The sequence below is a fragment of the Corythoichthys intestinalis genome, chromosome 5 (genome assembly GCF_030265065.1).
Source record: "Corythoichthys intestinalis isolate RoL2023-P3 chromosome 5, ASM3026506v1, whole genome shotgun sequence".
NCBI lineage: Eukaryota > Metazoa > Chordata > Actinopteri > Syngnathiformes > Syngnathidae > Corythoichthys > Corythoichthys intestinalis.
Genome location: NC_080399.1, coordinates 13,330,286 through 13,358,136, shown reverse-complemented (window position 1 = coordinate 13,358,136; position 27,851 = coordinate 13,330,286). Strand labels below are relative to the sequence as shown.

The 27,851-nt window shown below is 42.3% G+C and overlaps 2 protein-coding genes across 2 annotated transcripts in view; one reads left to right on the top strand and one right to left on the bottom strand.

Moving 5' to 3' along the window:
* The window catches only part of fbxl13 (F-box and leucine-rich repeat protein 13), a 69,461-nt gene that overhangs the window by 25,248 nt on the left and 16,362 nt on the right, over positions 1 to 27,851 (top strand). Inside the window, 3 exon segments of the mRNA XM_057836890.1 lie at positions 19,182 to 19,234; positions 24,743 to 24,843; positions 27,634 to 27,763. Of these exon segments, the coding sequence (XP_057692873.1) occupies positions 19,182 to 19,234; positions 24,743 to 24,843; positions 27,634 to 27,763 (284 nt within the window).
* On the bottom strand, positions 392 to 27,851 carry LOC130916286 (leucine-rich repeat-containing protein 17-like). The gene is made up of 7 exons (XM_057836892.1): positions 27,704 to 27,851; positions 18,694 to 18,872; positions 12,014 to 12,484; positions 9,307 to 9,521; positions 4,640 to 4,795; positions 4,037 to 4,178; positions 392 to 2,172 (listed from the first exon to the last, which is right to left on the bottom strand). Exons 2-7 carry the CDS (start codon positions 18,822 to 18,824, stop codon positions 1,890 to 1,892), a joined length of 1,398 nt encoding a protein of 465 aa, XP_057692875.1. The 5' UTR covers positions 18,825 to 18,872; positions 27,704 to 27,851; the 3' UTR covers positions 392 to 1,889.

The following is a 27,851-nucleotide window of genomic DNA, read 5'->3' as shown; positions in this document are numbered from 1 at the left end:
GCCCGATCCGGATCGGCCTCTCCGGTCCGTCAAAACTAAAATACTCCTATTGGTGCCTTTGATGCGGCAACGCGACGCTCCCCTTTGCAGGGTACTGACATCACGATTGAGTGCGGGGAAAAATAAACAGTAAAAAGTGAGTTGCCAATTCTTACAAGCGCTACACTGGTGTCAAAAGTGGGATGTGGAATGGCAACCATGATTGAGGAGAAACCGGGTGGTCGTCCTTCACCAAGACCGGCTCGCCCCTATCAATCCTGACCATCTCCATAAATGGAAGCCAGCCTGGAGGAACAAACTGAGGACCTTCGGACGCCTTCAACGCAGGCTGGAAGAGAGCGTGCTCGCCCAGCGGCGTAGACTTTCTTGGCATTTGCGGGATAACATCCTGTTGTTTTTTTTTTTTTTTTTTTTTTTAATAAACCTGTCCTCTTCAGCTGTTTGACGCGAGAATGGAAGTCTAAGTGCCCCGTTAGTTTCACATTGAGAGTATGACATACTCCCATTGTGATCATTTCAACATACCTCGTTAGGGTTATGGTTAGGAGGGGGGTTATGGGGAACATAAGAAAAGAAACACAAGAGAAGAAAGAAAAGAAACACAAACAACAACAACAAATACATTGAATGCCTACACTAACTACTAATATGTTGGTGCTATTGTCAGCTGGATGTATTTCCGGTTGACACAATGTGGGGGGCCTGTTGACCAGGGAAAGAGGGGGATGGAGGTGGAGGAGTCTATAAGCTAAGTGATTGAAAGGGGTAGAGTGTACACACATCAGCTCTGTGATCTAGAACTCAATAATCGTTTGAATCCCTTGTGAGTGTAAGCCCGTTGGCGACCGACCCTACGCCGCCCCATCGCCGATCCCGGCACCGGGACCCCCCACCCGGGCGCGCCCAATCACATCCAGCCACACGTGAGCCCCACCAAACACGCGACAGCCACACAGACGAGCGGAGCCGGGATAACATTCTGGAAGCTCCAGTTGCTGAGGACAAATAACTGGCTAGGTGGGAGCTGTTTAGCGTTACTAGGAATATTGTCGGCAACTCAATGGTGTATCAGCGCGACCCTCCTATTGGTGCTTTTGATGCGGCAACGCAATGCTCCCATTAGTGGGTTACTGGTAGGACCTGAGAGAGTGCGGAGAAAAATAAACCGTAAAAGTGAGCTAGACTTCTGTGCTGATTTACTGAAGCTAATTTTCGCTGCCAATTCTTGCAAGTGCTATACTATGATTGTGTGTGTGTGCGCGCATGCATGGATTTATTGGGGGTTGGGGGGGGTTGGTTGCGTTGGCGGTTTGTTGTGTTTTGTTGAACGGATTTTAACTGTAGCTAAACTGTACTATTGGCCTTTGTGCATTTTTGGCTCATGTGTATGCTTGTTTTTTTCTGAAAATACTGTCACAATAATAAACTTTGTGTTGATCTGATCATGTAGTCTCCTCCATCTTGCACATGCGCGTATAGAGTCCGGTGGGTGTACGGCCTGCATGAGAATCATATGCAGTGGGCATTGGGCATCTCAAGTGGTCTGCATTGGAGCTGAGTGCAGCGCACACGGACCGAGTGGGATTCCGGGGTTAATGGGTCGCAACGAAAACCAGCACCCACTGTGGCCCTTTGTGGAATAGTTTACCAGCCCCTGTTTTAGCACCATGGATTTGACATCCATCACCGTCAAAGGCAGCCAAAGAGGTAAACCTACAAACTCGCCTTTGTAATTTTTTTATTTTTTATTTTTTTTAATGATTCAAGCTCATTCCCATATTTTAGGGGGATTACACACCACAACAGTATAATCTTCATCTGATACAGACTATTTGACAACATAGAAAGTGGGGAGAGTTGTAAACAAAACCCTTTTGGAACCTTTTCCCTCAAGACAGTCTGATAATTTGATACTTCTGATGTTGCATCAAGTGGCTAGGCTCAATTTCCTCTTCTGGCTCACCCTGCGCCTCTTCCAGGGAGTTCCAAAGCAGCTCGTCTTCCTCGGTTGGGTCTCGCTGACTCTGCTGCCTGTCTTTGACACATCCTTGGTTGTAGGCGCGTACATAGTCCTCCACTCTGTCACCCGTGTATTCCAGAGGCGAGCGACACAGTAGACCGGAGTGCCTCACAACTGGGTGCAGTTTTAGCCAATACACCATGTAGTGGATGCTGCAAATTATGAATTTTGCATGTTAAGATACAATTATACAATATGAAAATTTGTGTTGTTCCGACACCTTATTTTGGCAACCGATTGTGATTCCGTGACCTGGCTGTGCAGTATCGGCCAGTACTACATACGACACCATGTGAAAAAAAATGTACAAAAAATTTTGGGGGAGACTTGCCACTTAAGTTCCACCTCTCGCAATTTTAAGATTAACTTTCAAATCTCCATCCACCATTGGGTAAACAGTAGCTCTTGCCCCGTTCCTATTGACCCAGAGCGAGACAATAGCGATAGCTGCTTAGCATGGCATTCACTGAATGCCGTCATAGATAAGTGTTGGTAAATACCATCAGTGCATTATTTGTTAGTACTAAGGTTATAAAAAGTTTTGGGATTTTTCATTATCATTTAGTCATGAGTTATGATTTTTTGTTCTCAATTTAAGTTTGTTTGAATCAGAGGCAAAAACTGCAAAATGTCAAAAAAATAAGTGATCAAATGTCTAAATAAATAAATAAATCGACTAAATAAATGTGCACTGCATTGCGCTCAGCTTTTGTTGACAATTAGCTTCTTATCACTGATTACGATGCGGCTTGCTTTTCATTCATTTGTGTCATGCCTTGAGTTAAGTTGTGTTTGGTCGTTCTCTAGTGTGTCTTGTCATGTGATTACCCATTGTTTTATTTTTTGTTGCTGCTTTCATGTCTATCCCAGTGTCGATATCAGTGTCCAAGCCCTCGTGTTTATTCTTGCTCAAGTAAGTTTTTAATTCCTGTTTTTTTTTTTGTTTGATCCCCGCTGTTTTTGTTTGCACTTTGTCTTTCAGTCTTTGATTGTTAAAGTAATTTTGAGTTCCCCGACACCCTGCCGTGCCTTGTCTTTGTTTTTCCTTGCGTTTGGGTCCACCTCTTCCCCAACCTGACAATTTGCAAAGCTTCACAGTCCTTTAAACAGTGTGGACGCTGTGCGTCTCCAGACTTGAGAGTACATAATTCCACTACAGAGAAACGGGACGAGTCATTGGTTAAAGGCTGGGTTTATCCCGCCCATCGGACACTGTGCGCCTCCGGGAGTCTTTGGGCAGTGGAAGGGGCTCGGCTGACCCGGGCGCTCTGCTTTTCGGCATAGTGATTGGATGATCTGTCAGAGGCGGTATCCCTTTTTGATTGACAGCGAAATGAGCGACTAAGTGATCTTGTCGTATTAACATCCGTGGGAGGCATTTTTCAATTTTCATTCTGTTGTCCTAGCGAAAAATCGAGCTTCTATTTCTGGTATTTTTTCCTATTGTAGCTACTTTTGTTTGGAGACTTGACTTCTGGCACTCTAGTTTCTTTCCCTACTGTGCAGCAGGTGGCGGTGAGCCCCTCCACCGTCACAAAGCACTAAAAGGCGGACACACAATGAGCTTTCATTCATTGAAAGACCAGCATCCGACGCTGGTTTGAATTTGTTTTTACAGTGAATGTGCTAGTTATTAGTTTTTATTAGTTTTTCATACTTTGGCTTGTCATGTGCAGAGTTCAGAAAAACAAAATGATAAAACTCAACAAAAGGCTAAATTTGAAAAAAATATGTGTTTACTCATATTGTGTGTGAATAATGCTCCAGGGATTCATGTTTTAAATGTTAATATATTTTAGTTAGTTTTGTGAACACACCATAGTTTCAATCAATTTTTTGTCCTGTTTTGTTTGTTTTTCATTTATTTCAGCTGACAAAAATGTTTTTCAATTCCAGTTTTCGTCACTTTGTTCGTTTTCCGTAACGATCACAACCTTGATTAGTACTCGCCGATACGCCAGTGTTTTAGTGCCGTATCTGAACAACACAATACACCCAAAAAAATAGAAGCCCTACCTGTAGTCACACAGCCAAGGGTTTCCCCCCAGCTTTAGCTTGGACAGGAAGTAGAGGTCTTCAAGTACCCCGTACTGGATAAAATACAGGTTATTGTCGGACAGATCCAACTCGCGGAGGTGCAGCAGCCCGTACAAGGAAGCTAAAGAAGTAAAAGCGTTTTAGATTACACGTCACAATCATTTACCATGAGCAGTGAGTTTCAATCAGACTGAGTCTGCTAGAGTGGAAGCTTGTGCACGATCCAATTCAGCTTCTTCATATTTTCACAGAAAGTGAATGGTCTAAAAGCGGAAAATGAGAAACAGAAGTTCCAAGCAGATGTAAAAAGCTCCAGGAAAAAAACACAAAAGCCTTTTTCTGTCATCTTGTATCAAGCATGTGTTGTAAAACTTGAAAAACGCTAATAAATTTAGCAATATTTAACATTCAGACGAAATGTCTGGATGAATTTGAGTTGCTTTACCTCACTTGGCTGCCATTGACGGTGATAGACATCCAATCCATTTGAATGCTGCTGCCAGCCTCTCCCAGTCCAAATGGATTGGACGTCTATCATCGCTGATGGCACTGAAACATGATTTTCTATTACATAATACATACCAGTATCAATGCGCTCCATGTTGTTGTGGCTGAGGTTGAGCGTTTTCAGATGCTTTGCTCCTTGGAAACTCTTGGCCTTCAAGTGGCGAATAGAATTATGGGAAAGATCTATTTGGACGGCTTCCTCAGGAATTCCAATAGGCACCTCTGTTAGACCTAATGATCAAATAGAGTTAATTGCTGCTCTGTAAGGTGGAACATATGAGTACAATTGACTCACGTTCGCAACAAGTTGGAATTTTTGCAAAATACCAGCTGCAGTTTGATTTTTTTCCCACTTGTGTTGCGAGCCAAAATTGAGGCACATGTGGGGTTTATACAAACGTTATAATATCATCCCAGCATAACTCACTTAAATTGAGTTATGAGCCCTGTCACGGAACAAGTTACTCTTAAGTCAGGATTAATTTGTTCCATGCAAGGTCAAACCGTCGCTACAAAGAAAAACTGTCAAAAAGTGTTGGAACACATTACTGCTTCTAATACAAAAAGAGAACTATATTATGTAATTTCACTTACAAGTAAATTGAAATTACATAATACAGTGGTACCTCTACATACGAAGTTAATTCGTTCCAGGACCTTGTTTGTAAGTCAAAATGGTCATATGTCAAGCAGGATTTTCCCTTAAGAATATATTATAATTCCATGAATTCGTTCCACAGCCCGAGAACACCGAATCCTTAATAAACACTGCTGGTACCATCACGGATAGCAAATACACATAGCAAAACAAATAAATTATAAATAAAACTCGGAATAATAATATAATAATAGTAATAATTCCTGTAATAATGTAACGAATCGGATTCTAATGTGGCGGATGTGTTTTAAGTGCTGTTCCTCAACGCACCGCGTGGCTTACATGACAGTGAGATAGGTGCTGTAGAGATTTTACTTTTTTAATGTCTTGTTGTTGTTGGCGTCAACTGCGTCGGACAGTAGGCCTGTTGTATTGCACAAGTTCTGAAATAAATTATTAAAAATTTGAATAAACTGGCGATTTCTGTGGCGATGTTACCACACTAATAATTGTCACATTAAAGTGCCTGTGACAGCATAAAAAAATCTTAAATAGCAATATTATGTAAATTAGAATAATATTTTGAGACGATTCGACTATATAAAACAATTTGGCAAAGCGCAGATTAATCTGCCGTTTAGCCCCTGCCTGTCATTATAGCGCTCTAGCGTCCCCAGCTGGAGGATGACGTCGGCAGGGTCACGATTTCATCTGATTTAGAATTCAGCGAATTGTGGGGGAATTAATCTGAATGAGGAAAATGCGATAAAGAGAGAAGCAAAATTGTTTCAATCTCTCTACTCCAATATGTTTACAGGATATTCTTTTTATCTAAGTATTTTCCCCAATTGCTAAATAAATGGTATGGTCATGACAAATAACAGTCTTGTGCTAAATGGAATATGAAATATTAAAAATGCATTTATTCAGTACGACATGGCAAAATTACTCCATAATGGTCAAAACTGTCGACTTCTTGAACCTCCCGAACGATATTTTATGTCACCGAAGTTAGTCCGGCTTTTGTCATTTCCCTGCCCCGGCTTCGGAGAGCGTAAACAAACAAGGAGGCGTGACAGCTAGCCGATATGCTAACCTGAACCGAGCGTCATTTCCAAGTCTTATTCTCGCCTATTATTCGGCAATCCCCCCCACCTCCAGTGGCAAGCAAGTTACAGCTCGTCGTTCCCCAGCTTGTTTGTCGGGGAAGCAGCTGGAGAAAGACCGCCGGACAAACCGGCCGACGTCGGAGGTGCGCTTAGCTGACCGAGCCCAACCCGAGGACAGTGGTCTATTGCCATGCACACGAAGAGGGCAGAGGGGGCTGGAAGTCTGGACGATATAGAGAAGCCGAGTATAGCGCTCCCCCGGCGGGCACGTGAAGAGGACCGAGGGGGTGTGGACAAGCCGCCGGTCATTGGCCGAGTGGCGTTCTCGGTGGACAAGGAGCATTGTCAGCCATAAAATGCAAGCCACCTCTGCATTAAAACTTGTGCCATGATCCCAGTATTTGACATAATACAAAACACAATTTTTACTCTTTTCCATGTAAGTCCAATGGTCCCACAGTTGTTGGACTTATTTGGGTCAATCTCGGGGTGAACGGGGACTTTTTGAAACCCAAAAAGGCTCACACGCCTCTCCCTGGTGCAGCAACAAAACCCTGCAGCACATTTGGCTGACGTGATGCGAAAAATAAATGCGAAAATAAACAAATTAATCTGCAAAATCAGCTGAATCCGCAGTGTATCTGCATGCCATATAGCAGGGGTCCCCAAACTACGGCCCGTGGGTAGGATACGGCCCGCCTCCACATTTGGTCCAGCCCCCTGAACCAAAAAAAAAAAAATTAGAAAAAAAAACGGCAAACCGGGGTGGTGGTTCCTATCTTTAAGAATGGCAACCAGAGGGTGTGTTTCAACTATAAGGAAATCACAATCCTCAGCTTCCCCGGGAAAGTCTGCGCCAGGATACTGGAAAGGAGTTGTCCGGTTGATAGTTGAACCTCAGATCGAGGAGGAGAAATGTAGTTTTTGTCCTGGCCGTGGAACCACAGACCAGCTCTTCACCCTCGCGAGGGTGTTCGAAGGGGCATGGAAGGTTGCCAGTTCAGTCCACATGTGTTTTGTATAGAGAGAGATGTCCCGATTCGATCACGTGATCAGAAATCGAGCTGATCGCGGCATTTTTCAGAGGACCGGAATCGGGTGAGAAGGATCGGGTTTGGGTTTTTAATTTTAAAATATATTTGGTTCTCTGCATCATGCTCGCATAGCGTCTCACTCCCCCTCCTGCTGCTTTTTTTGCTCACTTGTTCAGCTGCTTGTTAAAATTAACAATGAGTGACAGCTCCGAAGCTTTGATGTTGCCAGAGAAGCTTGGTAGCGCAATCTTCAAAGCCGCCAAATTTATGAGCTCGTTGAGCAACACTTAGTGTGCTGTGGCAATTCATTGTGTAAGTGAGGCTTTTTCAGCAGCGTGAACGGATTTGAGTGGACACACTCAATGATGTATTTTAATAAAGACAAGCATTTTTCTAAGTTATTCTTGTTTGAAAATAAATCAGGAGTGTAACATGTTTTGAATGACGTTTTTTTTTTTCCCCTCTAATTTTCAACAACACTTTTTTTCTGTATCAGATCGGGACTCGGTATCGGCAGATTCTCAAAACCAGGTGACTTAGACTCGTGGGCAAAAATATGCGAACGGGACATCCCTAGTTTTGTGGATTTGGAGAAGGCTTTTGACCGTGTTCCGAGGTGTAACCCATGGGGGGTACTCCAATAGTATGTGGTGGATGGCCCCTTGTTAGTGGCCATCTGTCTGCAGTGTTGCAGGCGCTCAAACGGTCTGTCGTTGTGGAAAGGTCTGGGTTCCTACCCTCACCAATGGCCATGAACTTTGGGTAATGACCGCAATAACACGATCGCGGATACAAGTGGCTGAAATGAGTTTCCTTTGCAGAGTGGCCGAGCTCAGGGTGAGGAGCTCGGTCATCCGGAAGCCCTCGGAGCAGAACCGCTGCTCCTCCATGTCGAGAGGAGCCAGCTGAGGTGGTCCGGACATTTGGTGAAGATGCCCCCTGGACACCTCCCTCGGCAGGTGTTTCAGGCATGTCCGACTGGGAAGGAGACCCCGGGACCGACCCAAGACACGCTAGAGCACAGGTGTCAAACAGATTCCAGAAAGGGCCAAGTGGGTGCAGGTTTGCTTTTCAACCAATGAAGAGGACACCTTTTCACCAATTAGATCTTTTACATGTGTAATCAGTTAAACTTTGTCAGGTGCTGCTTGTTTCAGCAGGAAGTTAATTGGTTAAACTCTCTGAGCAGTATCGGTTGGAACAAAATCCAGCACCCACTTGGCCCTTTCTGGAATCTGTTTGACACCCGTGCGCTAGAGGGATTCTATCTCTTGGCTGGCCTGGGAACACCTTGCGATTCTCCCAGACGAGCTGGTGGAAGTGGTTGGGGTAGGGGCTGTCTGGGCCTCTCTGTTAAGGTTGCTGCCCCCACAACCCGGATTCTGATAAGCGGGAGAAAACAACGAAGACAAATTTGACTTCCAGTGTAATGTTAAGTGAAAATGTCTCTTGAACTTTACCTATTACAGAAAACGTTGCCAAATTTGAACGATGCAAAAACAAAAGGTGGAATACATGAAATGAGAAACTGAGAAAAATCAAGCAGTTTCCTATTTCTTAGCGCTGTTGGCATGTTTGAACATGTCTGAACGTTTTGAGACCCCTTCCCCTCAACTGTCAAATATTAGCATCTTTTTAATATTCCTGCATTACCGTTAGACTCTTGCTTAAATTTAACCCACTGCGTCATTGGAGAGCCTTGCAAAAAAAACGAGGCGCTGTATAGCGGCCACGCCAGCACGGTGAAGCCCCTGTCCATGTGGTAGCTGTCAGACTGAAAAATATTTAAAAATTACCCATTTAGCTTCAGTCCTTCTCTTTGATGTGCACACACTCACGGCCAACAATAAGGCGTTCTAGAGCCAGCACACCAGCGTACCTACTGTATCCAATTAAAGCTTCCCCCATTGAAAAATGGCTTGCTTATCATTACGTAAGAAAAATATGTTTGCACTTGCCATGGTGCTCGTACATCACAGTGATGAATTGACAAAGACTTGCCTCGGTTACTGCAATCCACACGTACGTGAGGGAAGTAATAAATGTGGCAGGAAGCAGTAGCATCTGGTTTGTTTTGAAAGTGACTGGGCTCCGCTGGGTCTATAGGGTCGGTCTGGTCACCCTGGGGCTTTTCATCCGGGTCAAACTTCTTGCAAAGCAACTCGGGGTCAATCCGCTTTAACTTTATGCCTTTGAGCCTGAGAGGCTCCGCACACCTTCAAAAAGAATAGCAAAAGTTACAGGTTGGCATGGTAGCACATGTAGCCAAAATACTCATACTTTATTTTTTATAGCCGTTATTGAGGACGATGGACTTCCAATTCATTTGGATAAATGTGAATGAATGCTGACAGCCCTCTCAGTAGGGTTTACTAATGATTATGTTTGGAATTATTCAACTAATCAGGTCACATGTACATCATGTTTTTTTACTCTGGGCTTGACACTTTAGCTATAAATGTGCTTTGGAAGCAATAACTGCACTGAGAAAATGCACTATTTTACTTTAACCATACTAGGACTGTATACTACAGTACTATGATTGTTTTTCAAAGCAAAAACAGATATTGGCAAATAGCTCATATTGATTATGACGAGGATAATCCAATTGCTCGAGGAATACAGAAATCAGATATTCCCCTGGCGGCTTTGTTGTTGTTGTTTATTTTAATCAATAAATATAGGCACCCCTGGAATGTTGCCAGAAAATAAAGCATTTCTCAAAGAAATCAATGCAATTACAAACGTTTTCAGTATGAATGTTGTTATTTCTTGGATGTGCATTGAAAAAACATTGAACAGTCAAAATTGACACAATTTTAGACAAAACTCAAAAAATAGGGTCGACAATATTGTTGGCACCCTCACCTCAATATTTGGTTGCACATCATGTGGAAGAAATAACGGAAAGCAATCGCTTTCTATAACCATCAACAAGTTTCGTGCACCTCTCAGATGGCATTTTAGACCACTCTTCTTTTGCGAACTGTTCCAGGTCTCTCAGATTTGAAGGGTGCCTTCTTGCAACAGCAATTTTGAGATCTATCCATAATGTTCAATATGATTTAGATCCGGACTGATGGATAGGCACCTCAGAATTCTCCAAAGCTTTGTGTCCAACCATTTCCAACCGTTTTGGGTCGCTGTCCTGTTGGAACACCCATGACCTCTCACGCAGACCCAGTTTTCTGACACTACACCCTACATTCCGGCCTAAAACATTGTGATAGTCGCCATATTTCATGACTCAATGCACAATGTCAAGGCACCGAGTGCCAGAGGCGGCAAAACAACCCCGAAACATCATTGGACCTCCACCATATTTGACTATAGGCACTGTGTTCTTTTCTTTGTAGGCTTCATTCTTTTTTTGTGGCACTTAGCACTGGTCTCCAACCATTTCTTGGTGCTATTTGAGGTATGTGTTGGGTCATTGTCCTGTTGGAACACCCACGACCTCTGACACGGACCCAGTTTTCTGACACTACATCCTTCCGGACCAAAACATTTTGATAATCTCCATATTTCATGACTCCTTGCACACTGTCAAGGCACCCAAAACATACCTCAAATAGCAAATTGCATGGTCACAAAGCGCTGGAGAATTCCGAGGTGGCCATCGATGTGTCCAGATCTAAATCCCATTGAACACCTATGGAGAAATCTCAAAATTGCTGTTTCAAGAAGGTACCCTTCAAATCTGGGAGACCTGGAGTTCGCATAAGAAGGGTAGTCCAAAATTCCATCTGAAAGGTGCACGAAATTTTTTGATGGTTATAGGAAGCGATTGCTTTCTGTTATTTCTTCTAAAGAATGCGTAAACAAATATTGAGTTGAGGGTGCCAACTTTTGTCCAGCCCATTTTTGAAATCGTTGTATAATTGTGTACATTTTGGCTTTTCTGTGTTTTTCCAATGCAAATCAAAAAAATAAACACATTCATATTGAAAACATTTGTAACTGCGTTAATGTGGGTAAAACTGTATTTTCTGGAAAAAATTCAGGGGTGCCAATAATTTCATCCATGACTGTCTATATATACTGTATATTTCAATAAGTTTTAAAAAAGACAATATTTTGTCTGTTCTTTCATTTTTTTTTTTTTTTTTGTTTAAATAAATTAATAACATTTTTTAAAAATACAAACGAAAATATGAATGAATTTGTTCTCAATGCTACCAAAATGTGCTCCTATACTTTTAATAACAACTTTCTAACAAGACTGATAAGTCTACACAACTTAATAAAAACCTAAAAACGTATTGATTTCGTCAATAACGTGACCTGCAAACTGTAAAAAAAAAAAAAAATTCCACGTTTTTTTCAAAAGAATAAGTAAAAATAAACAGTTAAATTAATGTGGATGTGTTCATATGCAATGTACACTGTCCATTTAAAGTGCCTCAGATTAACAAAAAGTTAACTTTTTAAAGTAGGTTTTTCCTGACCTATTCATGATTAACTCAGTGGCCGCCTCTGACAGGGAAAAAATGTGCGATCCACATGAACTGGGATTGGGTGACAGTGATTGATAATGTGATTGATTCATTGCTATTAACAGCGATAGACGTCGAATCCACTTTGACTTGTAGGGCTGCCAATCAATGGGAACCAAGACTAATTGTTGGAAAAACCGTCCAGTGAAGTGAAAATTAAAATACTCAAGTTCAGATGACTGACGAATGCTTATTTTCCAAAAGAACATCACCTAGCATGATTTCCCAAGTTTCGGTTGCTGGGGACTTGAAGGGTTTGTACAAGACTGTCCATGTCACAGTGACAATTCAAGGGATTATCATAAAAGCGTAAATAGCGGAGATTGGGCATGGGGATGAGGGCTTCCTCTCCTAGAGAAGTCAGCCGGTTGTGTTGGAGTAGCAGAGTTGTGAGTCGAGTCAAACCCTCGAAGGCCTCTTCCTCCACCAAGGAGATGTGATTCTGCTGCAAGTCCAAACTGGTTAGACTCTCGTACCCGGCGAAGGCGCCGTCACGAAGGACCTTAATCCTGTTACGTGCTAAGAGGAGGTACTTGGGTGCTCTGGACCAAATCTCATGTTTGGGAATGGAAGTGAGGCGACGTTCTTGACAATCTGCAAAAACATGTCCGGATTCCAATGATTCTGTGCAGTTGGCAGGTTTCGGAGGGTCGGATCTGCTGTGACGACCGACGCCTTTCACCCTGAGGGTTTGAGACAAAAACGGGGGGAAAATGACTGAGGGAAATGAGAACAGTTTGTGAACTCTTAGATGAATCAAGATAAAATATGTTTGTTATTCGCCTTATTGTGTAAGAGCATTCAAGCGTTTCTTTTTTAATTTTTTTAAAGATTTCATAATTTCTTACAGGAATTTTATCACTAGTTATAAATAATCTCATGGTCCTAAAGCAAGAAATAAGGCCTAGCATTATATTATATGGTAGTTTAGGTAGTAGAGCTGCCACAAACAAAAATTTTTGTGGCTGATTATTTCAGCGATGAGTCAACTAATCGACTCGTACATGAATTACGTTATTTTCTTATATATTACACTGGGTTTAACATTTTAGCTGGAAATGTGCATTAGAAGCAAAAACCACAAAAAAAAAAAAAATTAAATACAATTACTTATGCAATAAATGCACGTAATAAACTGTAATAAATTAATAGAAATAGAGAAAAAATACACATAGATTTTTTGATGAAGATTTATAAAGAAGATATCTAATAACAAGAAGCCCAAAAAAAGAGTATTTGAACAATTTTTAGGTCAACAATATCTCTAAAAGATTTATCAACTATCAAAATATATGTAGCTGTCGATTAATTTGATAATCAATTACTTGTTGATCAATTCAATACAATCGTGGGAGCCTTAGTAGGTGTTGGGTGTGACAATATATCTAAAAGGTGATATATTGCGATACTTTGTAACCCTAAAGGTTATCGATGTGCTCCCACCATGAATCGATACATCGTTTTAAAAAGGTGTCACTATTTAAAAAAAGGAACCGACAGGTTGCTACCAGAATCTTCCATTTGAATAGTGCGTACGTTAGCTCACTAGCTGCCATTGACAGTGTGAGACATCCAATACATTTTGATTGGATTAGACGTCTAGCGCCGTCAATGGTACTGAAACTAGAGCATTTCATCCATCCATCCATCCATCCATTATCTTCCGCTTATTCCGGGGTCGGGTCGCGGGGGCAGCAGCTTCAGCAGGGAAGCCCAAACTTCCCTCTCCCCAGCCACTTCAGCCAGCTCCTCCGGCGGGATTCCAAGACGTTCCCAGGCCAGCCGAGCGACATAGTCTCTCCAGCGTGTCCTGGGTCGACCCCGGGGCCTCCCGCCGGTGGGACATGCCCGGAACACCTCTCCAGGGAGGCGTCCAGGAGGCATCCGAACCAGATGCTCGAGCCACCTCAACTGGCTCCTCTCAACGCGGAGGAGTAGCGGCTCGACACCAAGCCCCTCCCGGATGACCGAGCTTCTCACCCGATCTCTAAGGGAGAGCCCGGACACCCTGCGGAGGAAACTCATTTCGGCCGCTTGTATCCGGGATCTTGTTCTTTCGGTCACGACCCACAGCTCGTGACCATAGGTGAGGGTAGGAACGTAGATTGACCGGTAAATCGAGAGCTTCGCCTTTTGGCTCAGCTCCTTCTTCACCACAACGGACCGGTGCAGAGTCCGCATCACTGCAGACGCTGCACCGATCCGCCTGTCAATCTCCCGCTCCCTCCTACCCTCACTCGTGAACAAGACCCCAAGATACTTAAACTCCTCCACTTGGGGCAGGATCTCATCCCCGACCCGGAGAGGGCATGCCACCCTTTTCCGGCTGAGGACCATGGTCTCGGATTTGGAGGTGCTGATCTTCATCCCAACCGCTTCACACTCGGCTGCAAACCGCCCCAGTGAGAGTTGGAGGTCACGGCTTGATGAAGCCAACAGCACCACATCATCTGCAAAAAGCAGAGATGAGATGCTGAGGCCACCAAACCGGACCCCCTCAACGCTTCGGCTGCGCCTAGAAATTCTGTCCATAAAAATTATGAACAGAATCGGTGACAAAGGGCAGCCTTGGCGGAGTCCAATCCTCACTGGGAACGAATTCGACTTACTGCCGGCAATGCGGACCAGACTCTGACACTGGTCGTACAGGGACCGAACAGCCCTTACCAAGGGGCTCGGTACCCCGTACTCCCGGAGCACCCTCCACAGGACTCCCCTAGGCACACGGTTGAACGCCTTCTCCAAATCCACAAAACACATGTAGACTGGTTGAGCGAACTCCCATGCACCCTCGAGGACCCTGCCGAGGGTGTAGAGCTGGTCCACTGTTCCACGGCCGGGACGAAAACCACACTGCTCCTCCTGAATCCGAGATTCGACTTCCCGACGGACCCTCCTCTCCAGCACCCCTGAATAGACTTTACCGGGGAGGCTGAGGAGTGTGATCCCTCTATAATTGGAACACACCCTCCGGTCCCCCTTTTTAAAAAGGGGGACCACCACCCCGGTCTGCCAATCCAGAGGCACTGTCCCCGATGTCCACGCGATGTTGTAGAGGCGTGTCAGCCATGACAGCCCTACAACATCCAGAGCCTTTAGGAACTCTGGGCGGATCTCATCTACCCCCGGGGCCTTGCCACCGAGGAGCTTACCAACCACCTCAGTGACTTCAACCCCAGAGATTGAAGAGCCCACCTCAGAGTCCCCAGACTCTGCTTCCTCAAAGGAAGGCGTGTCGGTGGAATTGAGGAGGGCTTCGAAGTATTCTCCCCACCGACTCACGACGTCCCGAGTCGAGGTCAGCAGTACACCATCTTCACTATACACAGTGTTAATGGTGCACTGCTTTCCTCTCCTCAGACGCCGGATGGTGGACCAGAATTTCCTCGAAGCCGTCCGGAAGTCGTTTTCCATGGCCTCACCGAACTCCTCCCATGTCCGAGTTTTTGCCTCGGCGACCGCCGAAGCCGCAGTCCGCTTGGTCAGCCGGTACCTGTCAGCTGCCTCCGGAGTCCCACAGGCCAAAAAGGCCCGATAGGCCTCCTTCTTCAGCTTGACGGCATCCCTTACCCCAGGTGTCCACCAGCGGGTTCGGGGATTGCCGCCACGACAGGCACCAACCACCTTACGGCCACAGCTCCGATCGGCCGCCTCAACAATGGAGGTGCGGAACATGGTCCACTCGGACTCAATGTCCCCCACCTCCCCCGGGACAAGGGAGAAGTTCTGCCGGAGGTGGGTGTTGAAGCCCTTTCTGACAGGGGATTCTGCCAGACGTTCCCAGCAGACCCTCACAATACGTTTGGGCCTGCCAGGTCTGACCAGCATCTTCCCCCACCATCGGAGCCAACACACCACCAGGTGGTGATCAGTTGACAGCTCCGCCCCTCTCTTCACCCGAGTGTCCAAAACATGCGGCCGCAAGTCCGATGACACGATCACAAAGTCGATCATCGAACTGCGGCCTAGGGTGTCCTGGTGCCAAGTGCACATATGGACACCCTTATGTTTGAACATGGTGTTCGTTATGGACAATCCGTGACGAGCACAGAAGTCCAATAACAGAACACCGCTCGGGTTCTGATCGGGGGGGCCGTTCCTCCCAATCACGCCCCTCCAGGTCTCACTGTCATTGCCCACGTGAGCGTTGAAGTCCCCCAGCAGAACGAGGGAGTCCCCAGAGGGGGCACTCTCCAGCACACCCTCCAAGGACTCCAAAAAGGGTGGGTACTCTGAACTGCTGTTTGGTGCATAAGCACAAACAACAGTCAGGACCCGTCCCCCCACCCGAAGGCGGAGGGAGGCTACCCTCTCGTCTACTGGGGTAAACCCCAGCGTACAGGCACCAAGCCGGGGGGCAATAAGTATGCCCACACCTGCTCGGCGCCTCTCACCGTGGGCAACTCCAGAGTGGAAGAGGGTCCAACCCCTCTCGAGAGGACTGGTATCGGAACCCAAACTGTGTGTGGAGGAGAGTCCAACTATATCTAGTTGGAACTTCTCTGCCTCACACACCAGCTCGGGCTCCTTCCCCGCCAGAGAGGTGACATTCCATGTCCCAAGAGTTAGCTTCTGTAGCCGGGGGTCGGACCGCCAAGGCCCCCGCCTTTGGCTGCCGCCCAAATTGCTACGCACCCGACCCCTTTGGCCCTTCCCACAGGTGGTGAGCCCATGGGAAGGCGGACCCACGTTGCCTTTTCGGGCTGTGCCCGGCCGGACCCCATGGGAAAAGGCCCGGCCACCAGACGCTCGCCTTCGAGCCCCACCCCCAGGCCTGGCTCCAGAGGAGGGCCCCGGTAACCCGCGTCCGGGCAAGGGAAACTTGGATCCTGTAATTTTCTCCATCATAAGGGGTCTTGTGAGCCATTCTTTGTCTGGCCCCTCACCTAGAGCATTTCCTGCCAGTCTTTTGTGGGCATTTACAGGTCGTTTTTTGTTGATTTTAGGGCATTTAGAGGTTACTTCCTGTTGATTTTGAATCACTTACTATTCATTTGGGGACATTCTTGAGGCCCTTCCTTTTCAGTAACCGTAAATGCCCCAAAGGAAAGTGACCGAAAACAAAGAGGAAATGACGTGAAATGCCCCAAAATGAACTCATTGCCTGACACAGGCCGCCACTGACGGCCATAGACATCCAATCAGTTTGAAGTGGGAGGGATAGCAGCGAAGGAATGAACGTTCAGATGGATCAGACGTCTACTAGTGATAAACTCATTCCAATTCACAGAAGTAGTATGAAAATACGTTATTTTCTGTTTATTAGTTGTTTTGTAAAATATCCTAGAATGATTTCCTGACCCATGTACAGTGAAGAAAGTATTTGAACCCTGCTATTTTGCAAGTTCTCCCACTTAGAAATCATGTAGGAGTCAGAAATTTTCATCTTAGGTGCAATTGTCTACTGTAAGAAAGATAATCTAAAAAAGAAAAATCCAGAAATCACAATGTATGATTTTAACAATTTATTTATGTGATACAGCTACAAATCAGTATTTCAACACCTGTCTATGAGCTAGAATTCTGACCTTGAAAGACCTGTAAGTCCACCTATTAAAGGTCCACCTCCACTCCATGCATTATCCTGACTCAGATGCACATGTTTGAGGTCGATAGCTACGCAAAGACACCTGTCCACCCCATACAATCAGTAAGACTCAAACTTGTAACATGGCCAAGACAAAAAAGCTGTCCAAAGGCACCAGAGACAAAATTGTACACCTCCAAGTGGCTGGAAAGGCCTACGGAGCAATTGCCAAGCAGCTTGGTGAAAAAATGTCCACTGATGGAGCAATCATAAGAAAATAGAAAAAAGCTAAACATGATGGTCAATCTCAATCAGCGCGGAGCCTCAATGTATGATATCAACTTGTGGAGTCTCAGTGATCCTAAGAAAGGTGAGGAATCACCCCATAACTACACGACAGGAGTTGGTCAATGATCTGAAAAGACCTGGGACCACCGTTTCCAAGGTTACTGTTTGTAAAACAATAACACATCATGGTTTGAAATTATGCATGGCATGGAAGGTTCCCCTACTTAAACCAACACATGTCAAGGCCCGTCTTAAGTTTGCCTATGACCATTTGGATGATGCAGAGGAGACATGGGAGCACGTTTTGTGGTCAGATGAGGTAAAAAGAACTTTTTTGTCATAATTCCACTAACCGTGTTTGGAGGAAGAAGAATGATGAGTACTATCCCCAAGAACACCATCCCTACTGTGAAGCATAAGGGTGGGAGCATCATGCTTTTGGGGTGTTTTTCTGCACATGGGACAGGACAAGTGCACTGTATTAAAGATAGGATGACTTGGGCCCTGTTTTGTAAGATTTTGGGGAACATCCTCCTTGTGCCTGGGTCTTCCAACATGACAATAACCCAAGGCACACAGCCAGGAAAACCAAGGAGTAGCTCTGTAAGAAGCATATCAAGGTTCTAGCATGGCCTAGCCAGTCTCCAGACCTAAACCCAATAGAAAACCTTTGGAGGGAGCTCAGACTCCGACAGCCCAGAAACCTGACTGATGGGTGCGGCAGAGATCCCTACTGCAGTGTTTGCAAACCTGGGGAAAAACTACAAGAATCATTTGACCTCTGTAATTGCAAACAAAGGCTACTGTACCAAATATTAACATTCATTGTCTCAGGTTTTCAAATACTCTTTTTGCAGCTGTGTCACACAAATAAATCGTTAAAAAATCTTACATTGTGATTTCTGGATTTTTCTTTTTAGATTCTGTCTTTCACAGTGGACATGCACCCACTATGTAAATGTCAGACCCCTCCATGATTTCTAAGTGGGAGGACTTGCAAAATAGCAGGGTGTTCAAATACGTATTTTCTTCACTGTATGGATAATTGTTGTATCTCAAAGTGTACATGTTGCCCACCTGTCCCGTCCCATCTTTTGTCTCGCTCGTTTGAGGCCTTTGCCTTTACCCGCCCGTTTCATCTCCATGAACGGGAACAACAGCAGCAGCAGGAGCAGTGAAACCACGATGAAAGAGGAGGTCACGCGCATGCTGAAAGCAGCAGCTTTCTCTCTCACTCTTTTTTTCTCTTGGGAGGGCTGTGAAGTCAAGCAGAGTTGTTTTGGATATTAATGATGAGGAGGGTTTGAAATGAGTCGGAGAACAAATGTTGTAAGCTCTGATGAAGTACAGCTGTGGAAGGAGCGTGTTGCATAACACTGCAGGAACATTCAAATGTGTATTTATAGACTTGTCACAATATTTGCACGTTTTAGCGTGTACAACTTTTGTTAACACGGCGTGTTAAAACATGTAGATACGTTATTAGTTCATAAGATTTATGTAATAACATAACGGTGACTGAAATTGTAGTTGTTTCACTAACTTGATTGCTTTTTCTGTTCCAGGCGAATGCAAAAATCTCCAAGAGCTCAACGTGTCTGAGTGTTTTAATATCACGGTAGAGTACTGCTATCATTGTCTGGAGCAAACTTTTTTGTTTTTGTTTTGCCGCTCATCATAGTTTTCAATTATCCTTATTGGGGCGGTTAAAAACATGAAAGTACATCTCTAAGTGTATGCCAAAAATCTTGATTCAGCGCCGGTTTTAAGTTCAGGGCTCATGGTAGTAAGTGAACAAAATGCTAATTTATCTGCGTATGCTTTGTGTAGTTCAGGGGTGCCAAACTCAGTTTGGTCCGCAGGCTACATTTATGGAAATTAGATCTAATGTGGGCTGGACTAGTTTATTTTTGGCAAGATAAGTAAACTCGCGGGCTGCCATTCACGCCAGTCAATGTCAAATGCATTTTGACTAGGAGGGGCCAGCGAACTCGCTCCTCCCAATCAAAATGGATTGGACATTGAGCGCCATCAATGGCACTGGAAAATGAGCATTCTCAGCTAGTCCTTTGTGTATAAGTGAATTGGAGGTCTATTATTGTCAATGGCAGGCAGTGCATTTTGCGTCACTTAGATGTAATTTTAAAGGGAACCTCGGACTTAAAGACATGGAGGCTCTAATAGTCCACAATTGTTCTCTTTTACTCAAATATTTTACTAGAAACACGTAAAATATTGCCCTTAATTTAAAATCTATAATATTTTGTACATGTTTTGACCTACGGAGGGCGCCATGTTTTATGGACAATCGGAGTGATGACGTAGATTGTCACTGTCACTTGACGAATACTATTGGGTTACTGCTAGGGTTGTTCCGATCATATTTTTTTGCTCCCGATCCGATCCCGATCGTTTTAGTTTGAGTATCTGCCGATCCCGATATTTCCCGATCCGATTGCTTTTTTTTTTGTTGCTCCTGATTCAATTCCAATCATTCCCGATAATTTTTCCCGATCATATACATTTTGGCAATGCATTAAGAAAAAAATGAATAAAACTCGGACGAATATATACTTTCAACATACAGTACATAAGTACTGTATTTGTTTATTATGACAATAAATCCTCAAGATGGCATTTACATTATTAACATTCTTTCTGTGAGAGGGATCCACGGAAAGAAAGACTTGTAATTCCTAAAGGATAAATGCGACTTTGTATATTGTGACTAAATATTGCCATCTAGTGTATTTGTTGAGCTTTCAGTAAATTATAAAGGAGCCATTTAACTGTTCTGCCCAAATGCACGATGGGAAGGCCAACCATAACTGTGCATAATGGCACCAATTGATATACAGTGGGGAGAACAAGTATTTGATACACTGCCAATGGGTTTTCCCATTGGCAGTGTATCAAATACTTGTTCTCCCCACTGTATCTTCTCTGCGTTGGGAAGTAATATATGGTTTAAGGAAAAGATCAACCAGTACCGTTCTGCCCCACATTGCTTTCCACAATATTTGTAATTGTTGAGAGACGGATTTTAAGGCTTAAGCCAATTGAAAAGAGGCTCCAAAAACTGCCAAAATTCTCTCTACTCATTTTAGGCTGCCTGTTAGCTCTATATATAGGTAAAACGGCGCCATTATAGATTGAACGCGACTATGTGTCAGTGGGTCGTGCAGCGCATGCATTAATTGCATTAAATATTTTAACGTGATTAATTAAAAAATAATTAATTACCGCCGTTTACGCGATAAATTTGATAGCCCTGCTTTAAGCCAAAACTAAAGACTCTGGATGAATGTAACACATTTTGTCTGTAACGTTAAATACAATTACAAAACGATTTAATTAAAAAAATACATATATATATATATATATATATATATATATATATATATATATATATATATATATATATATATATATATATATACAGTGCTGCTCAAAAGTTTGTGAACCCCCTCAACATTTTGGAATTTTCTATTATTTCAACCTGATTTCCTAATCAATCAATTCAGTAGTTTTTTTGTTTGTTTTTTTAACAGTTGTGTTGTCGAGACTAAATTAAAAAGAGTTTTCATCAACTGATGTAGGTGCAAAATTGAACTGTTTGGTCACAACCAAAACCGCCATGTCTGGCGAAAAGTCAACACTGCATACCACCAAAAGAACCTTCTCCCAACAGTGAAGCATGGAGGTGGGAATGTCAAGATTTGGGCTTGCTTTTCATCCTCAGGACCTGGACAACTCCACATAGTCCAGGGAATCATGAATTCTGAGGAATATTGTCAAATCCTAGAACATAACCTGACGCCATCTGTTTTGAAGTTAAAGCTTGGCAGAAGGTGGATCATGCAACATGATAATGATCCAAAGCATTCCAGCAATACAACCAAGGAATGGCTGAAAAAGAAGAAGATTCGTGTTCTGGACTGGCCCAGTCAAAGTCCTGACCTAAATCCCATTGAAATGCTGTGGCGGGACCTGAAGCGAGCAGTTCATGCCAGACGCCCATCAAACCTCTCTCAACTGACTGCGTTCTGCAAGGAAGAATGGGCAAAAATCCCCCAAAGTAGATGTGAGAGGCTGATTAGTCACTACAGAAACCGTTTGGTTGAGGTAATCTCTGCAAAAGGAGGCGCAATATCCTATTAACTGAAGGGGTTCACATACTTTTGCACACATGATATCTGAGTTTTTCTTAAATCAACCACTTTTGTTAAATAAAGAATGACAATATAACTATTTCTTTTGTTTCAGTCCATTATTTGGAATGTCAGTATTGTGGATTTGGGTATAACTTAACATTTAATAAGGTTATTTTAGTTTTTTTTACAAAAAATCTGACCATCGCTGTGGGGTTCACAAACTTTCGAGCAGCACTGTATATATATATATATATATATATATATATATATATATATATATATATATATATATATATATATATATATATATATTAAAAAAAGGCATGTCGGATATTTTTTTGCCGATTCCGATACTTTGAAAATGACGTGATCGGACCTGAGTAACTAAAGATGTCCCTGATCGGGACATCTTTAGTTACTGCAATTCTTTCTACGTGGCGAAACGTCCAACACGTGTGCTTATCGGTTAAAAGCGGCGAGTACTTACTATTTGTGTTTTTATTGAGTCTTTTATTACCTTTTCATTGCCTCAAAATACTTTTTGCATGTGTTTCCCTCTCATACTTTTAAGCATTGTGTTTTTGTGGTCGATTTAAAGCAGATTTTTGATCTGTTGACCACATTAGTCAAGTAACATATTTAAACCACCCCTATTTGATATTGCGACGTTTGAGTAATTTTGTAAGGCATCTTTAGTATGTTCTGTCTGTATGCACTTACACAAAACAAGCTGAAAGCGCAAGGTAGTGCTTTGGGTGTCAAATTTGCTTCATATTGGATGTTTCGCCGGTGTAGCACATTGCGGTTTTGTACTACTCTTGTCTCATCCCATCTTTCCTGTTCATTTTGCTTTTGCTGCTTGTTTTGTGAAATATCGACAGTGCTGTCATGCTCATTAATGTCCTCTCGGATTCAAATTGAAAGGGTTGAACAGATGACATGCTTATGTCGCTAGAGTCGTACTCCAGAAGCCGGCAGCGTAACCACGTGATGTCACCGCCCTACGACTTGAACAACAATGGCGACCTACTAGTTAAAGTAAATTGTATAAAAAACAAATTATTTTAGCTCATAATAACGTTTATCTTTTAAGAACTGCAAGTCTTTCTATCCGTGGATCCCTTTAAGATAGATAGTTATGGGTCACTTCCTCTAAATTTTGGATCATTTCCTGTTGATTTTTCAGGTCTGCTTCTTATTGATTTTGGGGCATTTCCAGGTTACAACCTGTTTATTTTGTGTCACTTCCTGTTGGTTTGGGGCATTTTCGGGTCACTTCCTTGTTAACTCATTGGCTGCCATTGTCGGAGCTAGACGTCCAATGCATTTTGACTGAAAGGGGGCGAATCAACGAATGTAATTGTGGACATTAAAGTGAGCCAAGTGCAGTAGTGCACACACTCAATCACACAAATAAACATTTTCTGTTTTTACAGCACCAATGTCACAATAAAAACATGTAATTTTGTATGTACGGTATGAATGAGCTGCAACATGCCTGTCAGGCAGAACAACACCGCCAGTGGGCTGGATTGAACCTTTTGCGGGCCGCTTTTCGGCCCACGTGCCGTACATTTGACACCCCAGATGTAGCCATTAATTAGGTCCTGCAAGGATCCCATTATTTCTGCTGCGTTGAATGTTATTACTACTTTTACGCAAACGCGAATGTATTTTTTGGGCTATTCCCATTGGCAAAAAGTTAGTTAGGTTTAGACTAAAACAGAATTGGTGTGGCCAAATCAATCAAACCAATAAATCAAGATCAATGCAGGGTTATGAAATTTGGTATGCATTTAGAGCTTGTTAAGCCAAACTAAATGAGAGTTAGGCATTTGAATCTCTGATCAAAAGAAACATTGTATTGAAATTTTTTAATTTAAAAAAAAAAAATCACCAATCTTTAGGTCTAACCAAACTGGTCTTACATTTTCAGTAGTGACCCAAATGGCTCCAAACTAATTTTGTTCCCATGCTAAATCTTAACTTGTTGACCTGTAATTGAGTCAAAATGTAAATATAAAAGATTAATTACGATTAAAAAAGCATTTATTTTATTTTATTTTATTTTATTTTTTTAAATAAACGAGGACGTGATCGAATAAAACTATCTTTGATATCTCGCAATTGACATATTTGGCACCTCTGTTTCAAGCCTATTACCACATTTAGGATAAGTCATCATTTTTGGTCATTTAATTAAAAAGACTCGGCATGCACAATTGTAGATCTCATATTTTGGGTCATGTAGGCCAAAAAGAAAATTAATACAATTAAAATGAATGAAAACAGAAAAAAACAATCTGGTTTTTGCCCATAACAACAATTAAAAGTTCCTTTTTTGTTTTAATTTTGTAGTACTGTATTTATCTCATTGCCTGGTTTTAAAAAGGATAGATGTAATAGATGTTCAGTCAAACTGGGAGGACTGGCTGTGAATGCTCATCATTCAGTGCCATTGACGGTGCCATCTTTGAATGGATTCGATGTCAAGCACCGTCAATAAGTTAGAGAAAAATGTCCCAAAAAGGATAAACAGTATACAGTACATAAATGATGATGATAGGTTATAAAGCTACAATTCTGTTCAATAATTGGCAACAGGCGTATCCGTAAGTTAACTGTTCCTTATGCCATCTAGTGAAAGACGGAATTATTCTGCCTGTCGCTATACATCGCTAGCCTTACGTGACTGATTTGATCATAATATGAACCACCAGCTTTAACAAGTTCTATCTTGAATAAACAACAGGCATTTTTGTGGAATCCCACCACTCAAATTTGTGTTTTCCTTTTTAGCTCCACCGCATAAACTTTTAACAGTACATTGGGTAATACAAAACCAAGCTATTTCTGTCTCATTTGGGAAATCCAGTCTTTTTACTGGAAGCATATCAGCAAAGAATGACTTGTACGGCAGATCCCCCTAAGTGTAAAATGTGAATGACGTGATTATTTGTGTATTTTGACAGGACGCCATGATTAGGTCATTCGTGGAAGGCTGCAACTCTTTGCTGTACTTGAACCTTTCCAGTACCCTCTTAACAGATGCCACCCTTAGAGAGCTAGCCAGGTAAACAGCAAAACTTGTTAGCACGCTAATCCTTTAGTTGCGGGAGCCTTGCCCTCCACTTCCCAGAATGAGTCATAATACACTTTTTTTCCGACATAGAAAACCAGCAGAATTTTTGCTTTTCACATGTGAGAAGAGCTCAGTATCTGCCAGTGTGAACATTGAGATGGAGAGGAACAGATGTGGCTCTTGTGATGCTCAGGCACCCAAAAATTGGAGAAAAAAAATTGCCATTGTGGATGGATTTATGTGATGTGAATATTCTAGTTGTAAATCAGTCAGACTGGAACAAACTAGGGGCTTTCCCAAATTTTCTACCACAAAGTTGGACATGAAGAATAGAGCAAAATGTTTGTACAAGCGCATGAACTGCATGTCTAGGAGCAAATAGTGTTAGGTGTGCAGAAGAAAACTACTTAAGTCATTCACTGCCAGCAGTTTCATGTCCTACCAGCCATTTTAGAGGATATTGAGTGATCGTTCAAGAGCCAGAAAATTGAGTGTTCTATGACAAAAGAGTATCTTTTTTTAAAATAATATTTTACTGTTCTTTAGTCATTACCGTAATTTCCGGATTGTAAGCCGCTACTTTTTACCTCCGTTTTGAACCCTGCGGTTTTTAGTACGCCTTATTTCTAGATTTTTACAGGCAGTTGAGATGTTTCTTTAGTAGGATTGCCAAAAATATTGAAAAGTATCGATACTGAATTGTTTTATTCGGATACAATATTTAATTTCAAAACTATCACTACTTAGTAATATGTTTTTGCGCTACCATAGGTCACCAGAAATTTGTCAAAGGTTAAATATGATTTTGCACTAGACTTCATAGTAATGGATGATATTTTGCATTTTGCTTGATTACTCATTGGTTACTATTGACGGCAGTTGACATCCAATCCATTTGAACTGGGAGGGTGGCGCAGTTCAAATGGATTGGACGTATACTAGTGAAAAATTTATTTAGAGAGTTTTTATTGTCTGTCATCATCTGAAAAAGATGACAAAAAACATTAATTTAAAAAAAAAAAAAAAAACGTTTTTTTTAATGTGTCAAAAATGGTATCGAGTAGGGGTGTAATGGTACACACAAGTCACGGTTTGGAACGTACCTTGGCACAGGGTTCATGGTTAAGTATGAGTTCCGTACAACAGGAAGAACAAAAAGGCTTTATTCATCACATTATTTGAAAGTTAAAGTTTGTTCTTTCGGATAAAATTAAAAAGCAGCTCTTATTGAAGTGCAAAATAAATAGAAAAAAAATATCAAATTTGTAAATTTGTGTGGTTTTATTGTTCAAACATTCTTTATTCACCCTTTTTTGTAGGGATTGAATGAAGTAAAAGTTAAAGTCAGGGAGCACTCGCCAGCTGGCAACTCTATTAAATTTTTCCTAAAAATAAGATTAGTACCATTTTCAATGTTGGGTTAAACACAGTTAACTGTAAACCAGTACCAGTGAACCTGCACTCCCACAAAAGATATACTTCTATGTAGGCTAAAATAAAAACGTGCAAATCGTTCCAAAACTGAAAAGGAATCTCTTAAAATACTCACTCAGGGTTAGAGCAAAATAATTTCCTTATTTGAAAATATAAAATAAATGCACTTGAAAAAGTGTTAGCAATACTGTATTTGATTGTTCCCAATCTGTACAATCGCCATAACTATCTGAGGAGAACAACTTTGGTGTGTGCGGCTTATAGTCCAAAAACTACAGTATTGACAATTTTATTTAAGATTATTTATATGTATCAGTTGTTTTTGGCAGCCCTTTAGTCTAATAATTATTAGTCATAGTCATATTTTAATCATCTCAAAATGTGTTTGTCTTTGTCTAGTTTTTGTTGACATTAGTCGACGTTTACTAAAAATGTTTTCATCAGTAAAATTAAAAATAAATTACTCCAAAGATAATAAAGGTTTTCAACTATCTCGAATGAACACTGACAGATGAGCACATAGTGTAGCTTCGATAAGGACAATGCCAACTTGGTGATAATACACACTCAGCAGGAAAACAATACATTATTTTCAATTAATTATGCCCACCTGGATGCCATGAACTGTATGTATAAAAAAAGTTGAGAATTAAGAGGACGCTCGTCGTTGGCATTAGCCCAATACGAATGCTATGCTAACGTTACGAGTTGCATTTAATGTGTGATGATCACTCAGCTCAGCAGACATTTAAGGCTAAAGCAACATTGCATATTCTCTAGGCAAGATAAGAAAGCAAATCTTACCGTGTGTGCAAGCCTTGAGACTGGAGAAACCATGGCACTTGTGATAGTAGGGGTGCAGCACATCACATGAGTGACACAATCAGACACTGCGACGATGCAGGCTAACCTCACATAAAATGTCACACATTGTGACCATGTGACGGAATCTATGGCGTATTTTCGTCTCATCAGACGATACTGACATTAGACTCCTTATTTTTTGGTCTCCAAAAACATGTTTTTAGCTCGTTATTGTCTCGTCATCGTCATGAAAAAATGTTAGTTGACGAAATATTTACGTTATCGTTGACGAAAACACTGTCGTGTATATTTATGGTCTAAGGCAAAATAAGCATGGGCCACATTAAAACTCTTGTTTGCTGTCGATTAAGGGCCCGCAAAATATTTTCCTACAGGCCGCAGTTGGGCCGCGGGCCACAAGTTCAAGACCCCTGTTAGATAGTCTTCTTGAAACACATCAGACAGTATTACAGTAAACTTATTTCCCTGTCATAATTTCTTTAACTAAAAAAAAAAAATCAACTTTTATTTTTCTTTATACAGCAACTGTATCAACCTTCAGTACCTGAGCTTGGCCTACTGCCACAAAATGACAGACGAAGGTTTTCAGTACCTGAGTTTAGGAAGAGGCTGCCACAATCTTCTCCACCTGGACTTGTCTGGCTGCAATCAGGTCAGTCGCTCTGAAGTGTTAAATAATCCAAAAAAAAGGTAGTAAGAACCCAGTCACTCCTTGTCTTTGTTTGCACGTGTCCCCTCTT

Coding starts and splice junctions, on each gene's coding strand:
- LOC130916286 (XM_057836892.1), bottom strand. CDS start 18,824: ATGCGCGTGACCTCCTCTTTCATCGTGGTTTCACTGCTCCTGCTGCTG. Junction 12,485..18,693: donor CAAAAGATGGGACGGGACAG/GTGGGCAACATG, acceptor TCAAACCCTCAG/GGTGAAAGGCGTCGGTCGTC. Junction 4,796..9,306: donor TGTGGATTGCAGTAACCGAG/GCAAGTCTTTGT, acceptor TTTGATCATTAG/GTCTAACAGAGGTGCCTATT.